The following is a 27,676-nucleotide window of genomic DNA, read 5'->3' on the forward strand; positions in this document are numbered from 1 at the left end:
CAGCCATGCCCTGCAAGGGAACAAAAGTAAGCCTCATAGACTATTTGCTTCTCTTAACTTATGCAAATGTATAAGAACACGAATGTGCATGCAGTGACATGCCATGACCATGGGAAGCGAGGATACATGTTCCAGGGCTCTAGCCTCTCGAGGTGGAAAGTCCCTTCTCACCCTCCCACACACACCAAGATGTAAACACAGCGCAGCTCTTCAGACAGCGGGCTTGGGGTAGCTGACCCAGTGAAGCGGCAGTGGATTTCCTCCCAAGTGTAGGTATCTCTCCTACCAATTTTGTATGTTAGAGGAACGGAAACACGGTTCCCTTCTATGGGCAGCTCAGTGGCTGACATTTTTGCCAGCGATTTCCCAGTTCTTCCTGCCTGAGAATTACTTGTTCTCTCTCCGCATCCTGGGTTTTATCCTAACTCCTATCTCTCTCCCTGCCAGAGAGCCAATCTAACCTCTCACCTTTGGTCTCTATCTGATGCTGACACTGACTATCACAGGCATAACCTCCAAGCTCCAGAGCGTATTCAACCTCCGAACCTCCTAACCCAGGCAGCCCACGTGCGACCCAAACTCTAACTTCCAGACAAAATGAATCACGTGGAAGTTCACCTTCTGGACTCTCCAATAAAAAACAAAACCTGGGGTGATACAGAACAATATGGTCCCGAAACACAGGTGGAAGAGGTGTCTTTCTAAAACAGTCATAGTGATTCTGGTCTGGGAACATGGGTCATGTGTGTCCCCATCACATGTACTGAACATGGCTGGGAACTGCTTTTTTTTTTTTTTAACACAAACTGCCCTCCAAGCCATCCCCAATTTAAGTGCTTTTGACAATGTAAGTAGTTACTTGTGCAAAGGTGTTTTCCTTCAGAGATGAATATAATAGTTACTACACAAGAGCAGAGGCCTGTCCGAGCAGCTGTGCTTAAATGCTATTGGATCTTCAAAATGCAGAGTGGTTCTCAACCTTCCTAATGCTGTGACCCTTTAACACAGTTCCTTGTGTTGTGGTGAACCCCCCACCATAAAATTATTTCCACTGATACTTCATAACTGTAATTTTGCATCATTTATGAATCATAATCTAAATACCTGTGTTTTCTGATGGTCTTTGGGGGGCGGGTCATGATCCACATGTTGAGAACCCCTGCTTTAAAGCATGAAACCTCTGAATCAACAGTATCGGCAACTCTCACCAGGACAGACAGACAGACTGAATACAACCGGTGCATTTGGGGAGTCAAAAGAAACAAGACAGCGTGCTTTCAGAAAACCCTTTAGAGTTGATAATTCATTTGGAACCTGGTGAATACATAGACGGGTACGGGAGGGTGAAGGCTTCTGGGAATCCTCCAAATGGTGAGTCTTGCTTCCTCTCTGCCACTCAGCTCCTGGCACAGTGTCCCAGTCAGTTACCTGGAGATTTGTCTGTTTGAACCTGAAGGTAAATCGTGTTTTCTTTGGCCTTTGATTTCCTGTAGCAACCATAAATAAAGATTAAACTTAATAAACAATCGACATCTTGATCTTTCTGATTTTTGAAACAGGGCCTTGTAATATAGCCCTTGCTGCACTGTCCCTCACTATGCAGAAATGCTGGTCTCACAGGCACCATGTCGATTAGGCTGCCTCAGTGACCCAAGTGTTGGAATGACAGGCTTTGACAAACGATCATGCTCAGCTTAACAATCAACATCTTGATAATGAAACTTGCCACGTTGAGACTTAGGGACATTGCATAAGAGGGGGCAGAAAGAACAAAAAGCCAGAGGATGGGAGAGGGTGTTATAACATGCTGCCTTCTGGACATGCCAGCCTTTTCACCCATGAGTTCACCGTAACCATGGTGGCCTGCACAAGACCTGCACACAATCAAGTCAGCAAGGTCAGTCAAGATTCCAACAGGTGGCACTAGTTGGATTTCATGAGTGTTGAACAGTACTGTCCTCTGAGCAGAACAGCCAGCATCTTCCTCAGACAGCTGTGTTTGCAGAAGAGTACCACAGCTGGGAGGAGGGCATGCGGAGGAGCATTAACTATGCAGTCACTCCTACCAGACAGCTGTATTCAGTTCTGCCCTAATTATAAGTGACAATCGAGTCTCATGGTGGGGCTGGAATACATACACCCAGGAAGCCTAGAAGAAATCCTCTACCACGCAAGGGGATGACTTTCCAACGCTGCTGCTTTTGAACCATGATCTTATTTATAAACCCTGACACAGGTTCTGTAAGTAAGTCCAATAAACTCATTGGTTCCCCAGGAGTAATTTTGGTAGAATCAAACTTTAGTTTGTATAGGGGAAACACATTACCTAGTCCTCCTTCCCAGGGGAGAAAAATTCCCAAAAAGATGGGGTACCAAAAACAAAAACAAAAACAGAGCAGAACAGAAGAAGATATGAAAAAGGGAGGGTAAAACATTGTGAGGACTCAGGGAAGTGTTGGTACAAGAGTTTCAGGTGGATAGGATCAAGATGCATTATTTACATGCATGAAACTGTCAATGAATAAAAGAGAGAGAGAGATTTTTTTTTGTTTTAAAAAAATAAAATGAAAAGATGCAGGAATGTCTCAAAATGGAGAGAGCAGGAGATCCAGCAATAGGTAGAGACAGCGGTCAGCAACAGAGGCTTGCATCCTGGTTTTTGATGGCTTTTAAGTTAAGGATGGAACGAAAAGAACAAAGGCCGCACAAGTTAGGGTGCAGACCGGAAGTACCCAGCCTCCCCTACAGGCAGGAGTGGGTGGACAAAAGTATTCCACAAGAGTCTTCAAGGGTGACCACATGCTACTAATGAATCATGAAGAAATGGGCTGGAATCAAATGACAGAACATTATTCGTACATTCCTGTCACTCGGAACCAAAAGAAGGAAGTTATAACCAAACAGAGAGTGTACACATGGTTAACCTGGTGCTGAGCACCCAGAACATCTCAAGGTGAGGTTCAGAGGGCGCCTGCCTTAGAAGCACCACTGACAGGGCTTAAACCAATTCTGGGATCACTTTCAAAGTCAAAAGGAAAGAATCGCTAGGCATGGTGGCCCACCTTCAGTCCCAGTGCTAGTGCTGGGTGGGGGTGGGGGTGGGGGTGGGGGTGGGGGTGGGGGTGGGGGTGGGGTGGGGAGGAAGGTAGAGCTCTATGAGTTTGAGGCCAGCCTGGTCTATACAGAGTTCTAGGCCATTCAGTGTGACATAGACTCTATCTCAAAAAAATTTTTAAAATCTTCTGTAAAGCAAAGGACACCATCATCAAAACAAAACGACAGCCTACAGACTGGGAAAGAATCTTCACCAACCCTCTATCTGACAGAGGGCTAATAGCCAGTATATATAAAGAGCTAAAGAAGCTGAAAAGCAGCAAACCAAGTAATCCAATTAAAAAACGGGGAACAGAGCTAAACAGAGAATTCTCTGTAGAGGAATATAGAATGGCAGAGAAACACTTAAAGAAATACTCAACCTCATTAGCCATCAGGGAAATGCAAATCAAAATGACCCTGAGACTTCACCTTACACCCATCAGAATGGCCAAGATGAAAAACTCGAGTAACAACACATGCTGGAGAGGCTGTGGAGAAAGGGGAACCCTCCTCCACTGCTGGTGGGAATGTAAACTTGTACAACCACTCTGGAAATCAATCTGGCACTTTCTCAGACAATTAGGAATAGTGCTGCCTCGAGATCCAACCATACCACTCCTAGGCATATATCCAAAAGAGGCTCAAGTACACAATAAGGATATTTGCTCAACCATGTTTGTAGCAGCTTTATTTGTAATAGCCAGAACCTGGAAACAGCCCAGATGCCCCTCAACTGAAGAATGGATGCAGAAATTGTGGTACATCTACACAATGAAATTCACAATCGCCAGCAGGGCAAAGTTCTATTTATTTTGTCAAATATTCTTTCTAAAGCATTTGTATCTGAATCAGCCAATAAGATATCACCCACTTAGTGGTAAATTATAGATTGAGGAAATTGCTTACGAATTGCCTCTAATGGCTGTTGCACAAAATATTGCCACAAGGTAGGACTTTAAGTTTACCATTCCTTGTGGTAAGACTTTAGAATGACATCTCCTTATTGGACAGCTTTTATTAAAGGTAGGTGCTGAGAAAGCTAACATTTCCCTATCAGGTTCATGTAATGGAACTGTGAAAAGTCATTCCTTTAAATCAATCGCTATAATAGGCCATTCCTTAGGTAACAAGGGAGGCAATAGGAAACCAGACTGTAAAGACCCCATTGGCTGAATTATTTTATTGATTGCCCTAAGGTCTGTTAACATTCCCCCATTTGCCAGATTTCTTTTTGATGACAAATACAGGAGAATTCCAAGGGCTGGTGGACTCCTCCATATGTTGAGCCTCCAGCTGTTCTTGGACCAACTGTTCTAGAGCCTGTAACTTGTCTTTAGTCATAGACCATTACTCAATTCAGTCAACCACCTTAGTGGTAAGGCTGTGGGTGCTGTCTCAGCAGTGGCTCTCCAACACAAAGCTGAAGAGTCGGCCCTTGCTGTATCTTATTTATATATAACTGTTTTTCATGGTATTTTAAAATAATTAATTTTTTTTATCAGGAGTATCACTTGTTTTCTGGTTTGTCTCTGAAAGTGGAGGGATGTTAATCTGTGTTTTCCATTGTTGTAACAGATTTCTTTCTTCTAAGTTTATGACCATATCAGCCACTTATGGCCTTATTTTTCCTATTCGACCTTCTGGCCCTATACATTTAAGCCACCTGACCTTTGTTTTATCTGAGATAAAGTTCCAACTCCTTGAAATTGGATATCTGCCTTTTGAAGTGGCCAATCTGGAGGCCAGGATTTAGGAGAGATAATTGTGGCATCAGTTCCAGCATCCACCATGCGTTCAATCTCAATATTACTTATAATTACCTTGAGTTTGGGCCTCTGATCATCTATAGAAGTTTGCCAAAGTATTTGGTTTTTGGCCCGTTCTGTTTTGTCTTGTTTTGTTTTGTTATTTTATCTATAGAACTTGCTCTGACCTTGATATCTGTTTTTTAATGTCTGTTTTCAGAGCAGTGGTGTTTAATTATCTTGAGGAAGAGTATTTTCTATTTTCTCTGTTTTGTATAGGTGTCTGCAAGAGCCCCCCCCCCCCCCCGCAAGGCATTTTTGATAAGGGGCTGCCCCGTTTGTCTGTTACTGATTTACATTTGATACTCCAATGTCAGTCTTTGCCACATCTTTTGCATATCCTAGGAGGAATAGGCTCCTTTTGGAATTAATTTGGTTTTCCTTGTAATTCCCTTTGCAGCAACCTTGTCTACCACAGTTAAAACATTTCTTAAAGTCTTCAGTGGTAACTTCTCCTATTGAGGTCTAATGTCAACTTGTATCTCTAAACCATTCATCTGTCAATGCTAATCATGCTTTTAATGGCCTTATTACCTCTTTGTATTCAGCGTTAGCATTTTCAAAAGCTAAAGATTCTTATAGTGTCTTTCTAGCTAGTGGATCCAATATACTTCCATCCACAGCTGAGGTCAATCTTCACAAAAAGTCAATGAAAGTATCTTTTGGACCTTGCATGATCTGAGAGAATGGCTCGCTTTTTATCTGTTTCCTCAACCCTGTGTGACATAATGTATATTTAGATAGAAAGGGAGAATTGTTACAGCATGGTCTGGTGCTTTGTATTTAATTGCTCATTATTTTGCTCCCTGAGGTCTGCTTGCTGTCTTTCACAAGAAGACTGTCAAGTACCTGAAATAATGTTTTTTAATTTTGCCTTCCAAATTATCCCTGATTGGCTAAATAAAGTTGCCTACATAACCTGGGCCGGGCAGAAGTAAGATAGGCAGAGCTGAAGTTCGTGGGCTTGGAGGACAGAAGAATCATGGGAAGGAGTGATGGGTGAGAGAGACAGCAGAGAAAAAAGCAGAATTGCATGGTTAGTGTAAAAAAGAACCACGTGGCAAGGAGGGGGTAGCTCTGAGGATCAGTGATGGGGAGCAGAGCCTAGATGAAAAGCATGCACAAGTATTTATGGGGATTATGGATGGTAGTAGCCCAGATAGGAATAATTAAAGCCAATGGCATGGGATGCGGGACTGGGAGGTAAAAGATAACTTAGCGGATTATATTATGCCTAGCTCCAGTGTACAGGCATATTGAAAATCTAAGGTGTCTGGCTCTTTTATTGACATAATAGCAGGTTAAATAATAACTGCCATCATAATTGCATGCATTAATAGTAGATATTAATAATCAATTTCATACAACTGTCTCTGATGCAGTGTGGGACAACTGTCCACTGTCTTGATGCAGCATGGGACAGCTGTCCACTGTCCTGATGAAGTATGGGACCACTGTCTGCCAAGAAGTAGGTTCTGGTTCTCTGCTTTCCTAGCAGACAGTTACTGGCTAAGCTCTGTTCTCACCTCCAGAATCTCTGGAATTCATTCTAAGCCCACAGAAAATTTCTCCCTGACCTTTAAGGTAGAATAAATGAGAGTGTGCTGCAATGCAGTGACCCTTTATGAAGGATGAGATCACACCCTCCCATCCCAGTACCAGGGCCCTCACCTCTTCCCAAGGTTCTCCACTTCTTCAATAGTCTCAGGCAAAGCCATACCCTTGGTTTCTGGAAGAAGAAGAGTCATGGCCCCAGCAATGAGGCTCAAAACCCCTACAAATAAAATAGAGTCCAAGGAAATGTGTTAGAACAGGTTTGGGTCCCTTACAGAAATGAGTGCAGTGAGCCAGAGGGCAGGGAGGAGATGCTGTTGATCTTTGAAAGTTATAAGGAACATTTAAGAAAGAACTGGAGGCAATTGTATAGTTAGAGAAATCCAAGATGCATTTGCCTTCATATTGCTTCTATAGAACATAGAATTCCAAAGTAGCTGATATTTAAGTATTAGCGGATTTTTGAAGTTGAGTAACTTGAAAAACATATAAAAATGTTTTAAGTTGTTATTATAGATGAACAGATGGTGATAGATGACTGATAAATAGATGGTAGATAAATAGAAAGATATGCATTAGTATATAGCTATGGATAGATGATAGATGGATGGGTAAATGATAGATAGATAGATAGATAGATAGATAGATAGATAGATAGATAGACAGAGGCAGGCAGACAGACATGTGATGCATAGCCATATGATAGATACTAGATAATTATATGTGATAGATACACAAAGAGGTGTTAGATACATACATACAAAAAAAGAAAGACAGACAGACAATAGAAACATGCCTAGATGAATGATATATGCATGTATAGATAAAGAAATGACAGGTACATAGGTACATGAGTGTAGAGAGAGGGATGGAGGCAGGGCTAGAAAGCAAGACCAACATGTATGTGCCTAAGCCCTTATTACTCCCTTCTCTTCTCCTTCCTTCCCTCCATCTTTCTTCCCTTCCCTCTGCCCTTTCTTCCTTTCTTCCCTGTCTCTTTCTTATTCTCTTCCTTCTCCTCCCTCTCTCTTCCACCCATTCCCTAACTTCCTCCCTCCCTTGCCTTTCCCCTGCATTTTGCCTGTGTCCAGCATGGCATTTCTCTGCACACAACCAAACATCTAGCTTTCTGCTGATGGATAAGCAGGACTTACCCTCCTGTTCTAGGTCTGGGAGCAAACATTTTATTCCTATCCTCTTTCTGCAGTCCAGCTTTATCAGCAAAGAAGACACAGACCATTGTTGATTCCCATGTGTCTCTTTGTGTCCTTCACCTAGCTCTCTGAAGACAGGGTCTCACATGCAGCCCTTGTAGGCCCTTAACTCTGTGGTTGTCCTCTCTCAGCCTCCAGGGTGCTGGGATGACAGATGAACACCATTATAACCCTAGCAACAGTATACTCAGTGCACACAAATCAGAAACTGAACTCTTAAGAAAGCAGGAAATTGTGTCAAAAGATCATCAGCCTGTGGTGTTCATGATGGATTGATAGACTGATGGATTCAGAAGCCACTACATGAGAATTGCATCTTACACTATTTCCTGGAATGCAAACCAGGATGAGCTGAAGGATACGGCTGAAGCCCATGTTCCATCCTTGACACTCACTCTACAAGCAGCAGTTGAGTGCTCCCAAAATGCCCTCCACCAGGTGGGAAGAAGGGATAGCCCGAGAAGTCTTACCAAACAAAATGAGGGGCAAGGCCTGCCAAACTTCCATCAGCCTGTACACCATGAAAGGCGTGAAGATTCCAGCCAGGTCAGACAGGGCAGAGCATACCATCATCCCAAGATTCCTGGTAAAACAGAGACACAAAAGACCGTGTTCACATATCACCTTCAAGGTGTTAACAGCATTTTAGAGCAGGCACGAGATCAGCCATGGGTTAGTGCTCGCCACCCCAAAACTGTAGGACTGGGAAGAGTTGCGTGTGAAGAAGGCTGCAGGCTGATCGCTGCTCAGAGAGCTAAACAAAAGACAGCCTACCTCTGCAAGCGTACTCTCCATGCTCAGCCCTCACACCTCTAGAGGCCGGTTAAGAAAGTGGTGGAGATGGCCAGCATACACGCTCTCTGACTTAAACTGTAGTTCTACCTGACTCCTGCCCCAGGGCTGCGATAGTAAGTTGTGACTTGGAAAGAAAACACAATATCTGTGTGTGGATACGTTTAGCAATATCCAGATTCGTACCAGACGATGCCTGGTATTAACACCAAATGAATGTGATGCCCAAAGTGTGAAGAGAACTACACAGCTCAGACATCCCGATGAACAGGAACTGTGGTTGTGTGGGTTCCAACAATCCTTTGAATCATGAGTGCTTACAAAGTAATCGGTAGCTGAAATGACTGCCTTTGCCATCTGAATTTGATTTAATTGACTATAAATACTGTATGGCCAGAGGAAGGCAATGCAGCCAGTCCTGGGGAGACCTGATAGGCTAGGGTCAGATGGAAGGGGAAGAGGACCTCCCCTATCAGTGGACTTGGAGAGGGACATGGGAGAAGAGGAAGGAGAGAGGGTGGGATTGGGAGGGAATGAGGGAGGGGCTACAGTTGGGATACAAAGAGAAAAAAAACTCTCTCGGTTTTTTTTGTTGTTGTTGTTGTTGGTTTTTCATTTGTTATGTTTTGTTTTAAGACAGGGTCTCATTATACAGCCCTGGAAGATCTAAGGGGAAAAATTTTTCCCCTTAATTTGCCTTCATCTCCTTGTACACAGACCAAGAGACTTTTTTTATTAGCAGGAGTCTAAAGCATGCTCTTTCAATACAGGAATTGTCAGATGAAAGCTAAGAGTCAGTTGGAGACACCTGTGTCTTCTGACTCACCAAGCTGCAGGCGTTAGATAAAACTGGAGAATTTCTTAGAAATTTTCTTTTTTTCTTTTTTTTTTTTTTAAGATTTATTTTTTATTTATTTACCACATATACGGTGTTCTGCCTGCAGGCCAGCAGAGGGCACCAGATCTCATTATAGATGGCTGTGAGCCACCATGTGGTCACTGGGAATTGAACTCAGGATCTCTGGAAGAGCAGTCTGTGCACCTAACCTCTGAGCCATCTCTCCAGCCCAGAAATTTTCACAAGAACAAATGGAGAAGAAATAATTTACGCATAGGGGGAGAAGAATTTAAGGTAATAAGATGAATTCTAACCAAGGGCAGGTTATGATAATGGCCATTTTTTTAAACTTCAAATAAAGTAGTTACTTTCATAATTAAGACAATCTTCACTTAAGATCTTAGGGATAGAGGTAAGGATCAGCAGGTAAAGGCCCTTGCTGTCAAGCCTAATGACCTGAGTTCAAACCCCAAGACCCATGTGGTAGAAGAAGAGAACAGCCTCATGCATGCTATCATCTAACTTCTACATGCAAGCTGTAACACACACATACACACTCACTCACACATGCACATACACACACATACACACTCACTCACGCATGCACATACACAATATGTTTTCTAAAAACTAAGTTCTTAAAACACTGCTGGCAAGCTAGGCATGGTGGCACACACCTATAATCCCAGCACTCAGGGAGGCAGAAGCAGGCAGAGATCTCTGTGAGTTTGAGGCCATCCTGGTCTACAAACCAAGTCCAGGACAGCCAAGGCTACACAGAGAAACCCTGTGTCAAAAAACAAAACAAAACAAAACAAAATACTGCTGGCAATGAGCTCATGCACAGATACTGGGAAGTATTGGGGGCTAAGTAAGGCTGCCTTGATGCCTCTACCTCCCAGGAGGACCTCAAAGTGGCCACACTAAACACTGACCTCCATCCCCTACACATGCCTGGAGGATCTTTGTACAGTATCTTTGTAAAATAGTTTTACTAATATATATATGTGCCACCACTCCCTGGCTATATTATATATATTTAATCCCAGCATTTTGAAGGCAGAAGCAGTCAGACCTCTGAATTCAAGACCAACCTGTTCTGTAAAAAAAAAAAAAAGAAGTTCCAGGACAGCAAAGGGCTACACAGAGAAACTCTGTTTTGAAAATATTTGGGGAAAGCAAAACTATGTAGACAAAATCAGGTCCTACAAGAGGACTTGCTGTGAGGAGGTGTGAAGAAACTTGGTAGGGACAGTAGAAATATGTTCTATTTTGGTTGTGCTAGGAGCTGAAGAATAAGCCGGGAGCAACAGTGCACGCCTGTAACCCCAGCACTCAGGAAGACAGAGGCAGGTGGATCTCTGTGTGTGCAATGCCAGCCTGGTCTACAAAGCAAGTCCAGGACAGCCAAGGCTACACAGAGAAACCCTGTCTCAGAATTTAAAAAAAGAGCTGAATAATGTGTACACGCACATTATACGCGTGTCACCCAAGCTGTATTTCAGAAACAGCAGATTTCACTCTATGTATATGAGCCTTTAAGGGGGGGAAAAAGAGTTCTTCAACACCAAAGCATAGACAACAAGAGTGAAAGAGATATTGGTTTGTGTGAAAATTTAAAACTTCTGTTCATCAGGGATACAGTTCACAGAATGGAAAGTTAGCCTTCTGAATAGAAGGTTGATTACATACAAGTCCTGTATCTGATGAGGGGTTGATATGCAGAATATATTATATATAATATATATTATATTATATATATTTATGTAAAACTACAACCCAACAACAACAAAGATGACCCAATAACAGGAAAATCACCTCACTGGTCCTTTCCCTTAAGACAAGGAACTGAGTCCCTGGGAGCGGACCTTGGTTTTATAGTCTGACCTCACTTCCTGTTTGCATTCTGCTTCCTGGCTGCCAAGGCAGTGTGACCAGCCAGCCTCCCAGTCCCCATGCCTTCCCCACCATGATGCGAGCCAGAATCAGCGCTTCCTTCCTTTGTTGCTTTGGTCAGGCACCCTGTCACAGCGAAGAAAGGAACTGCTACAGTGACCCACCCTTTGAGGCTCCTTCAGAAATGTTTCTCTCTGCCTGGCTATCACATGGCTGCTTCAGGGTCCGCCCCCACCCGTGGCCTCACCTGATGAACGTAGGGTACAGCTCAGCATTCACCAGGCAGATCATCTGCAACACAATGGTGGCTCCCATGCGGCCAAGACAAGCGAGGGTGACATTCAGCCAGTGCAGCTCTAGGAAGAAACGAAAAGATGGCTGGAGCGAGGATGCTCCCTGAGGGAGCTGGGACTGAGAGGGGAAGCCTGATTGGACTGGGCTGGGCAGGCTAGGACCACTGAATGCTGGAAGAGCTTAAGAAGTGATTCCCCTCTTCCCTTAGATAAGTAAACTGATGCCCAAGTGAGTTGGAGACTTGCTAATGACAATTCCATTGTGCAGAAGAAAGACTGTTTCAATCTGTTCTGCCTCCACCAGCTGTGCTGAACAGAAATAAGCTGTTTCTTTCTCAGTGCCTTGACTTGATGAGCCCCCATGGAATGAACATACACGGCCTGCAGGCTTGTATGAGAGTTAGTGATGACACAAATGCCCAGTCTGGCCACAGCAATGAAACCTCAGCTTTTACATATTACACAGGAAGATACTGTTAGCCCAGGGCCTGCAGCATGGTCAGTGTGGAGTAAACATAGTCCTTAAACTAGGCCTCAACCTAGTCCTCATTTGCAACCAAAGAAAGGTCGGTCGTGCTTAGGGAGGGAAAGTGGCACTGCTTGGCCTGCCTTGCCACCAAAGCTCAAGCGTTCAAGGCTCTGACTCAGGTCCCCTCCCTAAGAAGGTCTTTGTAGTTAGCCCTTTCCCCAGACACTGGCTTGCCTTGGGCACAACATGGTCTCTGTTCCACTGCTCTGCCCATGAAAGGTCCACGTCCATTAGGGCCACCGGGACACGCTGGTTTATCTGCCCTCAGAGGACAGATAAGTCCACTATGTACTTCATTCTGGGGCAGCATTCTGGGGCAGCCAAGGATCCATATACACTGAAGTTTAGCTTAGACACTCTTGCCAAGGCCACCAGAGTTTGCTACCACTATTGGGCTATGGTTGCTGTCTCCAGCTAACTCTGGACCTCATGCCACCTGGTCTCCTAACTGTTCAGCACTAGGTGTTCAGATGGGAACTGTTCATTTAAGGCCAAGCTCTGCTCTCTGAAGCCTGCACCTCTTTCCTAGACTCCCACACAGCCCCTCCCATTCCATATAGGTTTGCCAAGGCCTCCTGATCTCACTGATCTGTAATCAATGCCCATCCCTGCTTATCTTTCTTCTCTGCCCCCTGGGAGTCATCCCACAGCAAGGCCCTCCTCTATTTTGCTTTCTGCCAAGACTCTAGAACCCACATGTGCCTGGAATGCCCTAAACGAAATGCTTTCTAGAGGCCAAAAAGGACTGTCATGCAGCATGAACCAAGGAGGGAGCCAGTGGAGGTGCCATGGCCAGAAGAGTTTTCGGACCATCAATTTTCTAGCTCTGACAGGCAGGGAAGACTGTCCTCTGCCCTCTGCACTTCCCTTCCTGGCATAAGTGCTTTGTGGTTTAAAAGCCTTGCTCAGGACCCTAAAAATAGAGAGATGGGGGAGAGGAGAGGAGAGGAGAGGAGAGGAGAGGAGAGGAGAGGAGAGGAGAGGAGAGGAGAGGAGAGGAGAGGAGAGGAGAGGAGAGGAGAGGAGAGGAGAGGAGAGGAGAGGAGAGGAGAGAAGAGGAGGAGAAAGGTCTTATTTCAGAGCCACCATAGAGCCTCCCCCTGCTCGTGTGCGCATACACACACCTTTCATATCCTACCCAGTGTGGCTCTTGAGAAATTCTGAGATCTTCAGATCTTTTCCTTAACACCCTGCATGAGAGCCTGCCATGGCAACTCACCAGGCTCACGGCACAGGACATAGCAATAAAAAAGGGGGAGGGGGGAGATACAGCTCAGCTTCATGGGAAGCTACAATTGCCCACTCAAAAGACAATGTATGTGCTCAAATTAAAACTATCTCCAGCAACTCTGCCTGGACCTCTCCTCTATGCATCACATTCATCTTGGGTTGTAAGAATTATGAAGCAACGCTCACACCCACCACCTGACAGCCGTCGGCGACTTGCAGGACTCTACAGGGGGCGTGGTACAATTGGAACACTCCCACGTTGCTGGGGGAAGCAGAAAGTGGCCCGGCCATCTTTGGAAAGCTGTCAGGTGTCCGCTGAAACTACACTCAGGTGTTCCTGTGGATCCTGCCTGTGTGCTCACAGACACGTCCCCAGGGGAACAAATGACTCATGGCTACCTCGAAGAAACATGTAGCACCCCTCTACTCCCAAAGGCTAAACAGCGCAAGCAACAGTCAGTAGGGGAGATCCCATGGCGTGATGTTTGTCTAAAGAGCGATACGATATTAATGGAAAAAAGTAGTCCACACAGTCATGTGACAGCACAAAGAAGCCTCACAGATATAATGGATGGGGGGTAGGGGGTACATTCAAGGCGGCTCCATTTATGTACCCGGGCTAATCTGTGGCAACAGAGGTCAAGAGAGGTGATTGATTGGCAGAGCAGTGGTATTGATCATGAGGATTGGAGGGGACACTAAGGATGAAAAGGATCCTGTCTCTGGGTTCTGCAAGCCAGGTGTCTGTATATTTAACAAATTGAGTCATTCACTTAGAATGTGCTCCTTATATGTTTGCTATGCCTCAATCTGAAACTGTTTGAAGTCTTGCCAAGGTAATGCCCTGCCTTTCTTCTCATTCCAGAAGCTTATCAGAGGGTTACGACACTGTCCCCACAATTTGATAACCTGGGAAGGGATGAAAACAGACAACTTACCGTGTGGGATAAAGATCATAAGGAGGCAGGCTGCCCCTGTCACCAGATATGATACTGCTATTGGGTAGATGCGACCGATGCGGTCAATGGTGACAAGGATGATGATGGCCGCGGGGAACTCCATCAGAGAAGAATAAAAGAAGTCCAGGTAGATGTTGTCACCTGTGGCCCCCATGTGCATAATGAGGCCCTGATACAGCACAGCACAAGAGAACCTGCAGCAGAGGACACAAGTCAGAAGCCAGCTCCAAGGAACCCAGCCATTGGGACAGAAGGGCGTGTCACACGGTACAAGATGGACTAGGATGACGTGAAGATTGTCTTACTAGGATCCTTGAGAGGAAATTGTGTTCCTCACCGACATGACAGCATGTCTTACAGGCATCCTCAAGACACCTACTTTTAAAACTCTTCCCCCCAGGGTATCTGAAGCAGGAAGATAGGGAGAGATTGCAGCTGGCTGCTCGCTCAGGTGTCTGGGACCATGCTGAGCCCCACACAGTGTGGCTAACACTTCTATAGGCCCACAAAGCAGAAACCTGGCGTCAGGTTGCTTTCTTTGTAGGTGTCAGTCTTCCCGTGTGTGAGCGTGATGGTGACAGCACGTAGACTATTGCTCTGTTGTGACTACAGACATAGTGAGCCTACTATAGCTCCCGGCATACAACAAAGGTGGATATGTGGTCCTGGTCATCAGTGCCATCCTTCCAAAGTCAAGGATCCGTGGCTAGGCAGGCCTCTGGCTCCACAGAGCTGCCTTTAGCAGACATGGTTCATGGTTTCTCTTTACCCACCACACCAACCCCATCCATATTTGAGAAAAACATGGCAACATCACAGGCCATGTTGCTTAGTCATTGAAGACTGCTGCTCAAGTCCAAACGTAGAGGTCACTAAGGGAAAATGATACTATTTTGGAAACTGTCACTATTGTGTAAAACTTGGCCTGGCATGGTAATGTTTTAACCCATAAGAAACTACTGTTATCCCAGCATGCAAACTGGCTTTCAGCCCTAGTGGTCAACCAGTCAGTGACTACGTTCTGCCATCTTTTGGCAGCCCCAGGAATTGCACATATATTAAAATGAGCAAAATACACACACACACACACACACACACACACACACACACACATATATATATATATATTTTTTTTTTTTTGCAGTTATGTCCAGCACTGTTCTGGGCCCTTTTCAAAGATCATCTCACTCGTTTCCGGGTGCCTATGAAATAGGCATATTATTTGTTACACTACTGATGAGTTATCTGTGTCACAGACTGAAACAGGTACTCTCATACGGTCACGTGGCCAAGATGGAGACGCAGGCTTCTTGGACACATACAACATCCATGCGTACATGCATGCATACACACATACAAATAAAATAAGCAGGTAGAAGGAATGGAAGGGAGATGGCGAGAGTCGTCCAGGGTCTGAGCCACTGGAGGCCAAGCGGTCACAGAAGGAAGACAGCTCCGTTCTTGTTGGATTCAGAAGCCAATGGAAAGCACGGGAAACATTTGGGAAAGTGCACAGCCTGCGGGAGGTGGGGTTAATGCAGGCTGCTGCAGCCCACGTGAGATGGCCTGTCGCAGCGCTCCCTGCAGGTTAGAGAGTACGTGTGAGAAACAGAAAAACCTTGCACACTTTCGAGGCCAAGTTTATATAGGGTTTGCTGAGGGACTGGGTGATGGGTGCAAGAAAATGGAGATGCCTCCTTGGCATGAGTATGCTTGGGATACAGACACCAAACCTGGGCAGGACATCAGAGCAAGCCACCGTCCCTATCGGCGGTGGGTCACCAGGGCTACATGGAGGAGACACACCGCTGAGGCAAACACAGAGTAGACACATGGCTGGCTGTAACAGCTATGGCTGAGCACAGGACCCCAGTGAGAGAGGCGCAGGGCACCAAGGCAGGGGAGGAGTGGTGAGGTCGGTGTCTCAAAAGATCAGAGGAATCATGGAACCATCATTACTCATTCAGCAAACATTTACCATAGACCTACTGTACGCCAGGTATCATCCTACTAGCTCGGCTCTTTGTTCCACTAAAATTAACATGGAAAAGCAAACTGGACAGCAGGGAAGTTCCTGTGTGAGAGAGGAGGCCCAGAGCCCAGCAACTCAACCTTGACTGCTCAGGGAGTAGCCTAAGATTCAGTTCATCTTGAGGAGACAGCCATACGTTAAGGACAGACAGAATTCTTCCTGGGGAAACAGATAGAAGTCTTCCTCATGAAAGCAAGTAGGGGCAACAAACCACCCTTGGCAAGCACAGGAGAAAGTGCAACTGTGTGCTACAAGGTCCATATCCATGAACCCAGGGTACACAAGGGCCTAGAAGTGAGTCACAAGATTTTCAGATGTGAGGAAGTGTACTACCTCCTCAGCAGCACCGAGCTATTGGAACCTCCTCCCCTACCCCACACCACATCTTCAGCTGACCCCAGAAGATAAGAGATTCAGACTGGGGTGGCCTCAGAAACTTTGCACTTCTTCACCCTTCTCTGTGTTTACCTCTCACCCATCCTTACTAAAACAAGAGAACAAAAAAGGCCTTTTGAAGACTCTGATCCAATGACTTTGCTCAGCTCCTCTTTGTGCTCTTTCAACAGATTTATGGGCACCCAGAATTTGGACAGCAACGGAGCAGACCCGGGAGATGTGTAGGAACGGCACTGGTGCTTACCATAGATACATCAGGATGAGGGTGTACTTCCTCAGGTTGGGAGTGCGAAACAGGTCGGCAAATGAAGGACTCAGCTTTTCCGAGACATCTTCCTCAACGCAGAGCATCTGGGAGAAACTCGGTTATCACTACATGAGGTCCGAATTCACGCTACAGTCTCCCAGGGAGAGGCCCCAAGCAGACCATGAAGCAGCCCCAACCCCACAAAGGGAAGAACCCCTTCTTAACTTCAGTACCTTCAGGTCAGCGGGAGGCAATTTCCCATTCTTCTCAGCAATGTGTTCCATTATCCTTACTGCTTGGGTGGTTTTCTTCTGGGACAACAGCCATCTCGGGGATTCTGGGACAAACCTGCGGACACAGCTCATAACTGCAGGGCATTTTCTCCAAGAATTCGCCTCCATCTAACCCTTGACAAGAGTGGTGCGGTGTGTGGCTCAGAGCAGCCTCAAATCCTTGGGTTGGACTATGATTCACAAGATGCTTATGAAGATTGCATCCCCAAGATGCTGTGGTATGCAGCTGTGGTTCTTGCTGTGTGCCTGAGCTCTGTAGGTCACTGATACTTGAGGCCACTGGCTAAGATTCCCAAAGCAGAAGGGAGTCAGGACTCCCCCTGAAGCCTTCTTTTTGTGAAGTGAGGTCCCATCTCTCCTAGAAATTGGGAGTCCTATTCCAGAGGAAATGCGCTGAGTAGGAGCTTTACATACCCTACATATATCGTGTGCATAGTAGGGCTGCTGAACAATGCCCATGCTATTTCCCATAGGGTTCGCTTGCCATCAAATCAGATAGACAGCATGCTGTTTCTTTCTTTCTCCTCTCATCTTTATTTTTCTTTCTCTTTGTTTTGAAATAGGATCTTATTGCTTCTGAGTTTTAGGCTAAGTTCTTGTGGAGACAGGGTCTCTGTATGTATTCCTGGCTAGCTTGGAACTCACTATGTAGCCTGGATGACCTTGGACCCTATGACAATCCTCCTGCCTCGGCATCTTTTACCCTTACTCAGACCCTGAGTGCTGAGATTGCAGGCATGCATCACCACATCCAGTTTGAGCTCTGTTTTACATGGGACTGGAAAGTAGCAGCTCAAAGATTGAGACTCCAATGCCATAGACTCCCCCTAGCTAAATGTCCATATATAGCCAGGGTCCTTCTTTATACCAGAAAGCTCCTTTTCACTCGGCAGGGAGGGACAAGTTCCTCCCGGCCTCATCCACCCACACAGGTAACAGCTTCCACGGAGAGGCTGGATCTGGCCCAGTGTCCCTTGTGGTAAGATTTGTCCTCAGCAAAGCTGGCAAATTCTGCAGGGGTAAGATACCATTCGCTGCAGCGCCCTCTCCCATGCACAGAACAGCCTAGCTCTGTCTATTTGCCTATCCCTTGGACTTGCAAAGCACACACAGCTAATAAGATTGACACTTTAGGCTGGGCAGGATGGTTGCACGCCTTTAATTCCAGCACTAGGGAGGCAGAGGCAGGAGGATCTCTTGAGTTTGAGGGCAGCCTGGTCTACAGAGTGAGTTCCAGGATGGCCAGGGCTACACAGGGAAACCCTGTCTTAGAAAAACAAAAAGATTGACACTTCCTTGGGAGTGTCCCTGTTCTGGAATGGCTCGGTATGCATCTTCCCCAGAGAGGGCTGCCAGTGGAGCCCTTCCATTCATTTATTTACCCATACGTTCTTTTAACTAAGGCCAAGTTCCTATTGTGTAGCTAGATGAGAGGCAGGACAGAGCCTCATTGATGGAGAGATGGTGAAACAGGAAGTGAGACAGAAAGTGAGGAGGGAAAGCAGGCAGCAAAGTGAGCCAACCCGACTTAAAGCGGTGTTACTAGAGAGGCTCTGGGGAGTGCAGAATGTAGCGGCCATGGCAGTAAAGTTCCCATTCTTGTCTGTCACCCGGTGCTAGATAGTGTATGAAGACTATCTCTAAGGTTTCCCAGGGGCCCTGGCAAAACTGGTTAGATACTGGCCCAGGGCTGTCTCCCTGAGGCCAGTCTCCCTGTGGTTGGCTTGGCTTTGTGTTTCTAGAAGATGGGCGGGCCGCCGCCTCTGTGCTTTCTTGTTGTGTCAGTCCTGTATACCTGAGGGAGGGGTGAATTTGGACATGCTCTGCGTAAGGGCCCATACTGTGAGGAGCCCTGGACATATCAAAAGAACGGCGTGTGCGTAGCCTGTAAGCATCAGACCACAGGAGTAATAGTGCAGACTCTTGTCTCTGTGAAGGTGACCTTTGTAGTGGGAGAGGTCGGTGCACAGCCCTCCATGCCCTGCCCCCCAGCCTATCCCCGCAAGCAGACACAGCATGGAGCAGGAAGGTCCTGCAGAGCCACCTAGTTCCTGGCAGGGGGAGACGTTACCAGTAGTACAGCAAGAAGAAGAAGGTAGGCAGGGAGACCGCCAGCTGAAGCCAGCGCCAGTTCGGGATGACGTAGGCCACCCCGGCGAGCCCCACGAGCCCCACCGTGAAGGCCACCTGGTACAGGATTGCCGTGGTTCTTCTGTAGCCAGAGCCGACAAACTCTGTGACTGGAGAGGAGACAGTGGTCAGAGGTGGTTCCCGGAAAAGAAAGACCTAGAGGGAGGCTTGCTCCCACCTCCTGCTTCTCCCCAGCCTCTGGCCTTGCCTCACCCATTTCTTTCTTCATCTGTACATTTTCTACTTCTCTTTTCCCTCTCCCAGGCCTAATGCCACTCAGTCAGGGGACTGAGGCTTACCAGGCCAGCTTGTTGCCAGGTTTTCTCCTGCTTTCCTCTTTTTGCCTTTTTATTTGCCATATATATATATATGCCACACTTCAAGGCTCAATCTTCTCCTCCCCAAATATTCATAGAAGCTCCAGACTGAGCTAGAAAATCTCCTAGGGTTCTGGTGCATTCATGGACTCTACAAGTATTCTAGTGCTGGTACTGCTCTTGGGGTTGGAAGGCAAATGGAGCCTCTCGTTCCCAAATGGATCATATACACGTGGAAGACATACAAGAGAGAAAGAGAGATCTTATCTACCTTGGTGACCCTACCCTCTATCAAACACTGAGTGGAATGTGACACTCCCTGGTGGAGACAAAGTAGGAAAGAAAAAGGAGGGAAGGGCGGGGGCGGGGGGGAGCTCTGAGTGAAGAGGGACTGCAGTTCTACACAGGATTGGTGGTCATGTGACTGGATGGAGCAAAGTCACTAGTGATGGGAGCAGCTCTGCCTCACAGATACTGCAGGACAGCAGTCCTGGCGCAAGGATGCCATAAGGTGCGGTGAAGCAACCGTGCAGAGAGCCAGGCAGTGGGATGAGCAGGGTACAAAGGCAGAGAGGTAACGCTGAGTTGGGGAACAGCAGGAGATCCTGGAGGCCTTGCAGGGTGCTAGGAGAACTTCCATCTCAGTGTGGTGCCATGGGCAGCAGAGCATGTCCACAAAGGCTCCCTAGGATGAGGAGTTGAGAACCGACTCTGCACGAAGCTAGGAGGTATCCATGGAGACGAGGCAACGGTAGGGCCAGGACCAGTGGGTTTTTATGGAAATATTTTGAAACTGAAGCCACTAACAAGATTCACTGAAGGAATAGGGTGATACAAGGTGGTGATGGAAGGATGGGGCTGTGGTGTGTGTGACTAAGGAGGGTCCACAGATGGAACCTTGGAGTGGCAGAAGGGCAATGTCTTGAGGTCTTACCATATTAAGTGGTCAAGAAAGGAGACTGAGAAAGAACCACTGGTAAACAAGAGGGGATGGAGTAGAGTATCCTGGTGCCAACAGAAGCTCCAGGGGACAAAAGTCTCCTGAGACTCCTATCACAGCCAGCTAAATCCACACTGGCATCTGTTTGTAAGCCCCTCTCTGGCCTTGAGATCCAAGGAGGTAGAGGGACATCTTATCTACCTTGGTGCCCCGGCCCTCTATCACAGTGCCTAGAATCAGCACTAGCAATGTTCACAGACATGGCACTGCTCTGGGCTGACTGGACACCCAGTAACTCGCCTACTTCTCAAAACAAGCCCCAGGATGAAAGTGACGTTGTTATCCTCATTTCCAAGAGACTAAATCACAAACCCTACAGCTACACAGACCTGGAATGTGGATTCAGCTCCGAGCTGCCCGTCTTAGTCACTCATTATCAGTAAACAGGTGTCACGGACCAGTCTGAACTACCTGAACCTCACTAGTGAGTCATTATTTCTCAAGGCATAACCTCCTTTTGTCCCTGTATCTAGATATCTCATGTCTGTCTAGGTTTTTATCAAGTCAATTGTATCTGTAGCCTGGCTTTGGAGGAGCTGTGAATTCTTTCTACAACATTAAAATATTCATCTTCCTATCTCATTTTCTGCACCTCCTCCTACTCCCTTCAATAAAGCATGACTGCTGAGATAAAAGGATCTTATGCCTACACAATAACAGCTCCAGTTTATCTCTCTCTCTCTCTCTCTCTCTCTCTCTCTTTCTCCCTCTCTCTCATCCAACTGCCTCCCTTTCCCTAGACCCCACAAACATCCCCTGCTCCCCAAACCTTCATATCCACATTTGACTCACCTTGCTGTACCCCACTACCTCATCCCTCTCTTTCGTGGACCCAGGAACACCACCCACTCCCCCCTCCAGCCCTTGTGTAATTACTCAAGGTGTAGCCGGACACCCAGCTGCCTTTGCTGACCATGCCCTGCAGCAGGCGAAAGAGCAGCATGGAGATATAGTCTTGGACCACAGCTGTCAGCACGCCTGACACGGTGGTAATCAGAGTGGTCAGCAAGAGGCTCAGCTTACGGCCAAACCTGCAGGAACAAAGAGGTGTGAGAGAGATTAAGAATCTGAGGCCAAGCCTGCATATACCCACTCGCCTACCTGACAGCCTTCTTGTGCACCTCATAGACCATGGAGACACAGCTCCAAACTCTAAGCGTCTAAGTTAGAATGCCTACCTCTGGCATGAGCCCAGGCCCACAAACAGATGAGACTTGGCTGGTTGCAAACCAAAATGACCCATGGCCACCTCCTTGCTCAAAGCCCTGCTTCTCTGTCCAATCCGCACACCCTCTCCACAAATGCCCACCTTCTCTGCCAGCAGCCCCAGTAGCCTAAAGCCCCCAATGTCATATCTTCTCTGCAACAGATCCTGGCCAGCCACACCCGTCACCCTGTCCACTCTCCAAAGTCTGGCTCAAATGGACCACCTTCACATACCTGTCTGCAATGTAACCCACCACCAGGGAGCCCACGAAGAAGCCCAGGTTCACACAGGACTGAAAAAGGTCCACTTTCCAGGCGTCTCCACACACCAGGTTAAACTGAAGCGGTGGAGAGAGAACAACTGAGAATCATGGGAAAGCCGGAGGCCTACTCCCAACCTCTGCCAGACAGAGCAGACTGCCGCACAGCTGATCTCCTCAGGTCGGATCAGTTGTGTCTAAAACCTCAGCATAAGCCTAGACCGCCATGCCCAGCTTCTTTCCAAAACCTTTGTGTCTGTGAAGATGGCTGCTGTTGGCTTTGCCATGGATAGTTAGCTACCACCGGAGAATACGTCATTCGAAAAGAAGCAAGAACAGAGAAACACCCTCAGAGGAGTCGTGGCTGCCAGGAAAGCTCTCCATAGGGACATACAACCAAGGTCCAAGGAGGTGTCTCAGTGGGTAAAGTGTGTAAGTGTGAAAACCAGAGTTCAGATCCTCAGCGCCTGTGTGGAAAGAGCTAGGTGCAGCAGCATACGCCTAGAGCCCTGATGCTGGGCAGAGGACATGAGCAGCTCCCAGGCACTTACTGAGCGGCCAGGCTAGCCAAAATGGAGAGCTCTGTGTGCAGAGACAGCCCCTGCCTCACACACACACACACACACACACACCACAGACCGCATACACATACCACACACACATAATACACACACCCCACAATCACACATACATGTACACACACCAAACATACCACACACACACACACCCCACACTCCACACCATACATACACACACACACACACACACACACACACACACACAAAACCAGAGAAACAGAGCCAAGTACATAACAAAGGAAATGTAAATCCAGGCATGGTAGCTCACGCCTATGATACCAGCACTGAGGGAGTATAGACAGGAAGGTAGAGGCAGGAGGCTCAGGATTTCACGCCTATCCCCAGCTACAGAGTAAGTTCAAGGCCAGTCAGGGCTCCATGAGACCTGTATCAAAAAAAAAAAAAAAAAAAAAAAGCCTTGTTTTTCAGGGCATGTAGATATTATATACTTAATTGGACTAATTACTAAAGTTGCTGTGAGCAGCCACAAAACAGAAGGGCCCAGACAGAGACAGGAAATGGGGGAGCTAGGTTTATGGGCTCAAGTAGGAGAGGTAGCAGGAGTCTGGCGTGGGAAGAGCTGGGGGGAGAATTGAGGAAAAGACAGAGAAAAAGGACATCCTTCGAAGGGCACCACTCTCTGCAGGCCCTTCCTGACCTCTGACGCTTTCCCTACAGGCTTTACAGGCAGGGGAAAAAACAAAAACAAGAAAAAGAACAATCAGGGTGAGATAAGAAGAGAAGCTAGGCTGATTTTATTGCAACCGGTGCTGGATCGGGACTCCCAGACTCTGGCCATCTTTAAACACAGCACAGTTTTGTAAAGAGGCATTCTGATAACAATTAACTCAGCCCCACGTGCACAACAATTTAAGACATGTTTACACCAAGAGTCTTTACAGAGCACATCTGGCTTCTTTCACGAGAATGGGAACTGTTGACTCAGAGATAACGCCCAAGATTTAGGGTCTTGGGAGACTGACTGAGGTAAACAAAAAGCCGGTGGGTGTTGGGAGAGTCCTGGCCCTGAGATAGCACAGGAGTCACTTAGCTGTAGTAAAGCACAAATGACATCACTGATAAGAATGGGCTTTATGGTCTAAAAACGGTTCTCAAGATTTAAAAGGAAAGGGTCTGGGGTAAGTAAAAACAAAAATTCCAGAAGATACGGGCAACGCCTGTCTCGTCAGACAGCCAGGGATCACCAGGTTGTAAGACTACATCCTTCCTGACATTCCAGAACCAGCAGCTGCCGACCCCATTCTGCTGAAGAGGTGAACCGTCTGTTTAACTTTCCTAGCTTCTCCCGTGCTTATTTGTGTGCACAAGGCATTCTTTGCCCTCTGCACTAGTCCAAAACACAGGGTGATAGGGCATATTCTGAGCAGGGCTCCTCGGGCTGTGTAACAGCAGGTCACTGTCTCTTGAGAGCTAAGGCAGGCAGACAAAACAGACCCCCAGGAGGCTGGGCACTAGAGCTGCATAGAGCCTCTTGCCCTTCACAGTGCTGGCATAGCTCTCCAAGCCCTCCTGCCCTCTGTCCTTCTGCTCTGCTCTGTGCTGTGCAGCCATGGCTGTAGCATACACTATGAGATATGACAGCAACAAGTCCCTCAGCAACTCCAGGCCTGGTTTCCCAGTCAAAAGCATTCATACTGCATCCCACCCCCACCCCCCAGGCTGCTGTGAGCCCTGGAGGTAAGAGACTGGTAAATGATGAACCGTTTTAGTTTAAATGCTAAGATCTTATTAGCTCATCCCGTGATTCTAACGTTGGCATAGGACCTATGCCGCTGTCCTGTCACAAATCTTAGAGACACTGTGCTCAACTGGCTGAGGTGGTTGTAGCTGGCTCGTGCATTCTTTGGCATGGCCCCTCTTTTTTCTGAAAGATTCATGAGATCATGTGTTGCCGCTCAACACCAGGAAGAAAAAGCAGTCTTTCCACCCACCAGCCTGTGCCCAGACCCTGCTATCTGTCTCCCCGGGAGGTGACAAGCACCCACACAGTGTCACTCTTATTCTCTCCACCTATGCCAATCTAATCCACACCTTCATGAGGAACATGTCTCACAACCATTCAGTGCGTCCCTCTGCAGCCCTGAGTCCTTGGGTTTCCTTGTCCTGTGCCTTACCAACAGGACAACCAGGACAGACAGTCCTGAGTGTTGCCCGGGTGTCCAAAGGCCCTATATCTTCTTCATCCACCCAACCATCCTTTTGTGGCTCCACTCTGTGCCCTGTGACAATCCGTCACTAAAGTCACAGGAAAAGGGAAGGCCCTTGGGACCAATGCCCCTAGGCCTCACCTTGATCCCTTCTTGGCCATTGTTGGTTTTCAATCTGATCTTTGCAAGTTAGTGTTGCTGAGTGAAGTTCTGTCCCCTTCCTTAAAGGGAGAGGTAGTCGCTCTACCATGGGACTGTGTATGGAGCCAGACAGATGCGATCCAGAGGAAGCCCACCATCTCGACTCAGTCTCACCTTCCAATGCCACTGCTCCCTGATGGCTAACACCCCCTGAGCCTTGCCAGTGTCTATGCCTAGAGCTCCCAAACCTGACCCATCCATTGCAGCTTAGGCACATCTGTGCCCCTACAGCACAAAAGGCAAGGTGGAGGGATTCCCGGGCCCATCTGCTATCCCTGCTGGGGTCACACCAGGGGGAGGCAGCTTTTCCAGTGCACAGCCTTCACAGTTTGCCTCATCAGAGTCTCCCAGGGCCCTTGTCCAAACGCCCTTCCTCCGTGGCGTCTACCTCAATGGATCACGAATGCAAGTAAATTTGGGAAGTACCAACGCGGCGGCCACCTCTGCTCACCCTGTTCAAAGGCTGCTCCCTATTGCTCAATGCCTACCGCTAGTGGGGCAGGAGGCTCTGTGTGGCCTGGTGTGGGGGCCACGGGGAAGCTGGGGCTCACAGGATGGGGAAGGGAAGTGAAAGCTAACAAGCGTCTTATTTCTTCCCCTGAGGAGCCTTATGAGCCCAATTCCCTAGTCTTGGGGTGGGACCTAAACAAAGGTCATCTAAAACTAAAGCAAGTTCCAATGTCCAAGGCAGTGAGGAGTTAAAAATTAGTTCTGCAGAAATGAGTAACCCACACTTAGCTTCCGATCTCTGGTCTGGGATAAGTATTGAGTCAAGGCTAGTTTGAAAGCAGACGAAGGGGAAAGTAAATGAAAGGAAGCACCTGTCTAGTCTAGACCAGTGTCCACTGCCCTCTTGCCCTGCCAGAGCTGAGCTCCTTTTGTGCCTGGGCACGTAGGTGTTACATGTACTTGTTTGTGTGTGTGTCCATGTGTGTGTGTGCCTGCACACAGAGGCCAGAGGTGAACATTAAGTTCCTTCCTCTAGCAATTTCCACTTTATCTTTCTTTTTGTGTGTAAAATGTGTGTGTGTGTGTGCACGTGTGTGACTGCCATAGTATACATGTGGAAATCATAGGATAACCTTGGATCCTAGTCCCCACCTTCCACCTTGTTTAAGACAGGGTGTCTCTCTTTTATATATTTACTGTGTGTGTGTGTGTTTCTGTGTGTACACACATTGGTGTTTACCTCAGAGGACAACTTGCAGGAGTTGGTCCTCGAGCTGCAGGCACTGAGCTCAGGTAGTCAGGCTAGGTGGTGAGGACCTCTGCCAGCTGGGCCCTCTCACCGGCTCTCTCTCACTTGGTTTGCAGTCGCGTAGACCAGGCTAGCTGGCCCACAAGGTTTGGGAGACTCTTCTGTTTTCATTTCCCATCTCACTAGAGGAGCAACGGGGTTACAGCTATGTGCTGCAATACCTGACTTACAGCAGGAGTGCCTGGACACAAATCCTGCGTTTACACAGCGCTGCCCGAGGTCGCACAGTAGGCACTTTACCAAATGAGGCATTCATTCATTACCTGTGAATGTTTCCAGAAGATGCTGCTGGCTTTCAAACTCAGCCTGGCACGGCGTGTTTCTCTAAAGCCAGGTCCTTACTGTCCCCCTGAATACCATTCCACAACCCAACATACCCGGCAAGCTCTAGTTCGGAGTTGCTGAAGCCTCCCTGTGTCAATTCTTCCTACAACACTTTGTCGTTTTGCACCCATCCCCTCTCCCTGGCCCTGGTAGGGCACCTCCTGTCCACCTGTCCAGGTCTCTGGGTTCCTATCCAGAGCGCCACAGCTTCCTATCCCAATCCCCTAAGCCAGAACCCTTAAGTTAGATACTACATAAACCCCGTGCAGCAGCTACATTTTGCATCTTGTCTTTCTGTCCCACGACATCTGTGTTCAATGATGTTTCTCATTTTTATCTTTTTCTAGGTTTTTTTGTTTTGTTTTTTAAGAGAGAGTCTCGTGTTGCCCAGACTGTGCTAATGAACAATGAAGTTGTGGATAATATACAATATTTTCTTCTGATAACTGATGTTAGAAATAGAAATATTAAATAGGATTTTTATCACATAGTCTATAATAAAATATAGTTTTAGTACATAATTTTATTGCATAATAATTATTACAATACATTCCATGTAATATTTGTATATGTGTATTTGTATATACATATATGTGTCTATTAAAAGATGTTAGCCAGCTTTGGTGCTTCATACCTTCATTTCCAGCACTTGGGAGGCTGCGGCAAGGGGGTCACTGTGAGTGTGAGGCCAGCCTGTGCTGCATAGAAACAATGGTTGTTTATCTCAACTTTACCTGGGCATGCCCTGTTTTTAATTGCTAAACACAGCAACCCTGACCTTCTGCCAGATAAAAGTCTTTGGTCTTCTTGAGGCAGAGGAGTAGTTCCATCTAGACCCAGTGGGTAGCTCAGAATCAAGACAGTTTTAGGGCTGAAGGCTTCACACGAGGTGGGAGACGACAAGGAGGCCACGAAGAGAGCTCAGGTGGGCCTGGGGAATGTAACTCGGTAGCGGTTTGTCTAGTACACGTGAGGCCCTGGGTTCCAGTCCCAGGACCGTTTAAACTGCGTCATGGCACATGAACATCTGTAATCCCAGCGCTCAGGGGGTAGAGGCGGG

The 27,676-nt window shown here is 47.1% G+C and overlaps 1 protein-coding gene across 2 annotated transcripts in view; it reads right to left on the bottom strand.

Annotated features, from left to right (window-relative positions):
- Positions 1-1,062: 1,062 nt before the first annotated feature.
- The window catches only part of Slc22a1 (solute carrier family 22 member 1), a 28,608-nt gene continuing 1,994 nt past the window's right edge, over positions 1,063-27,676 (bottom strand). Inside the window, exons 2-11 of one of the 2 annotated variants that reach the window (XM_021647737.2) lie at positions 22,062-22,165; positions 21,498-21,652; positions 19,246-19,414; positions 17,115-17,229; positions 16,879-16,985; positions 14,186-14,400; positions 11,443-11,551; positions 8,140-8,252; positions 6,573-6,675; positions 1,273-1,487 (exon numbers count right to left, since the gene is read on the bottom strand). In XM_021647737.2, coding sequence (XP_021503412.1) covers positions 1,421-1,487; positions 6,573-6,675; positions 8,140-8,252; positions 11,443-11,551; positions 14,186-14,400; positions 16,879-16,985; positions 17,115-17,229; positions 19,246-19,414; positions 21,498-21,652; positions 22,062-22,165 — 1,257 coding nt within the window. In that variant the 3' untranslated portion in view covers positions 1,273-1,420. Of the gene's footprint in view, positions 1,488-6,572; positions 6,676-8,139; positions 8,253-11,442; positions 11,552-14,185; positions 14,401-16,878; positions 16,986-17,114; positions 17,230-19,245; positions 19,415-21,497; positions 21,653-22,061; positions 22,166-27,676 lie in introns of both variants that reach the window. The other variant, XM_060373373.1, reaches the window with a different exon arrangement.

The sequence above is a fragment of the Meriones unguiculatus genome, chromosome 20 (assembly GCF_030254825.1).
Source record: "Meriones unguiculatus strain TT.TT164.6M chromosome 20, Bangor_MerUng_6.1, whole genome shotgun sequence".
NCBI classification, from domain to species: domain Eukaryota; kingdom Metazoa; phylum Chordata; class Mammalia; order Rodentia; family Muridae; genus Meriones; species Meriones unguiculatus.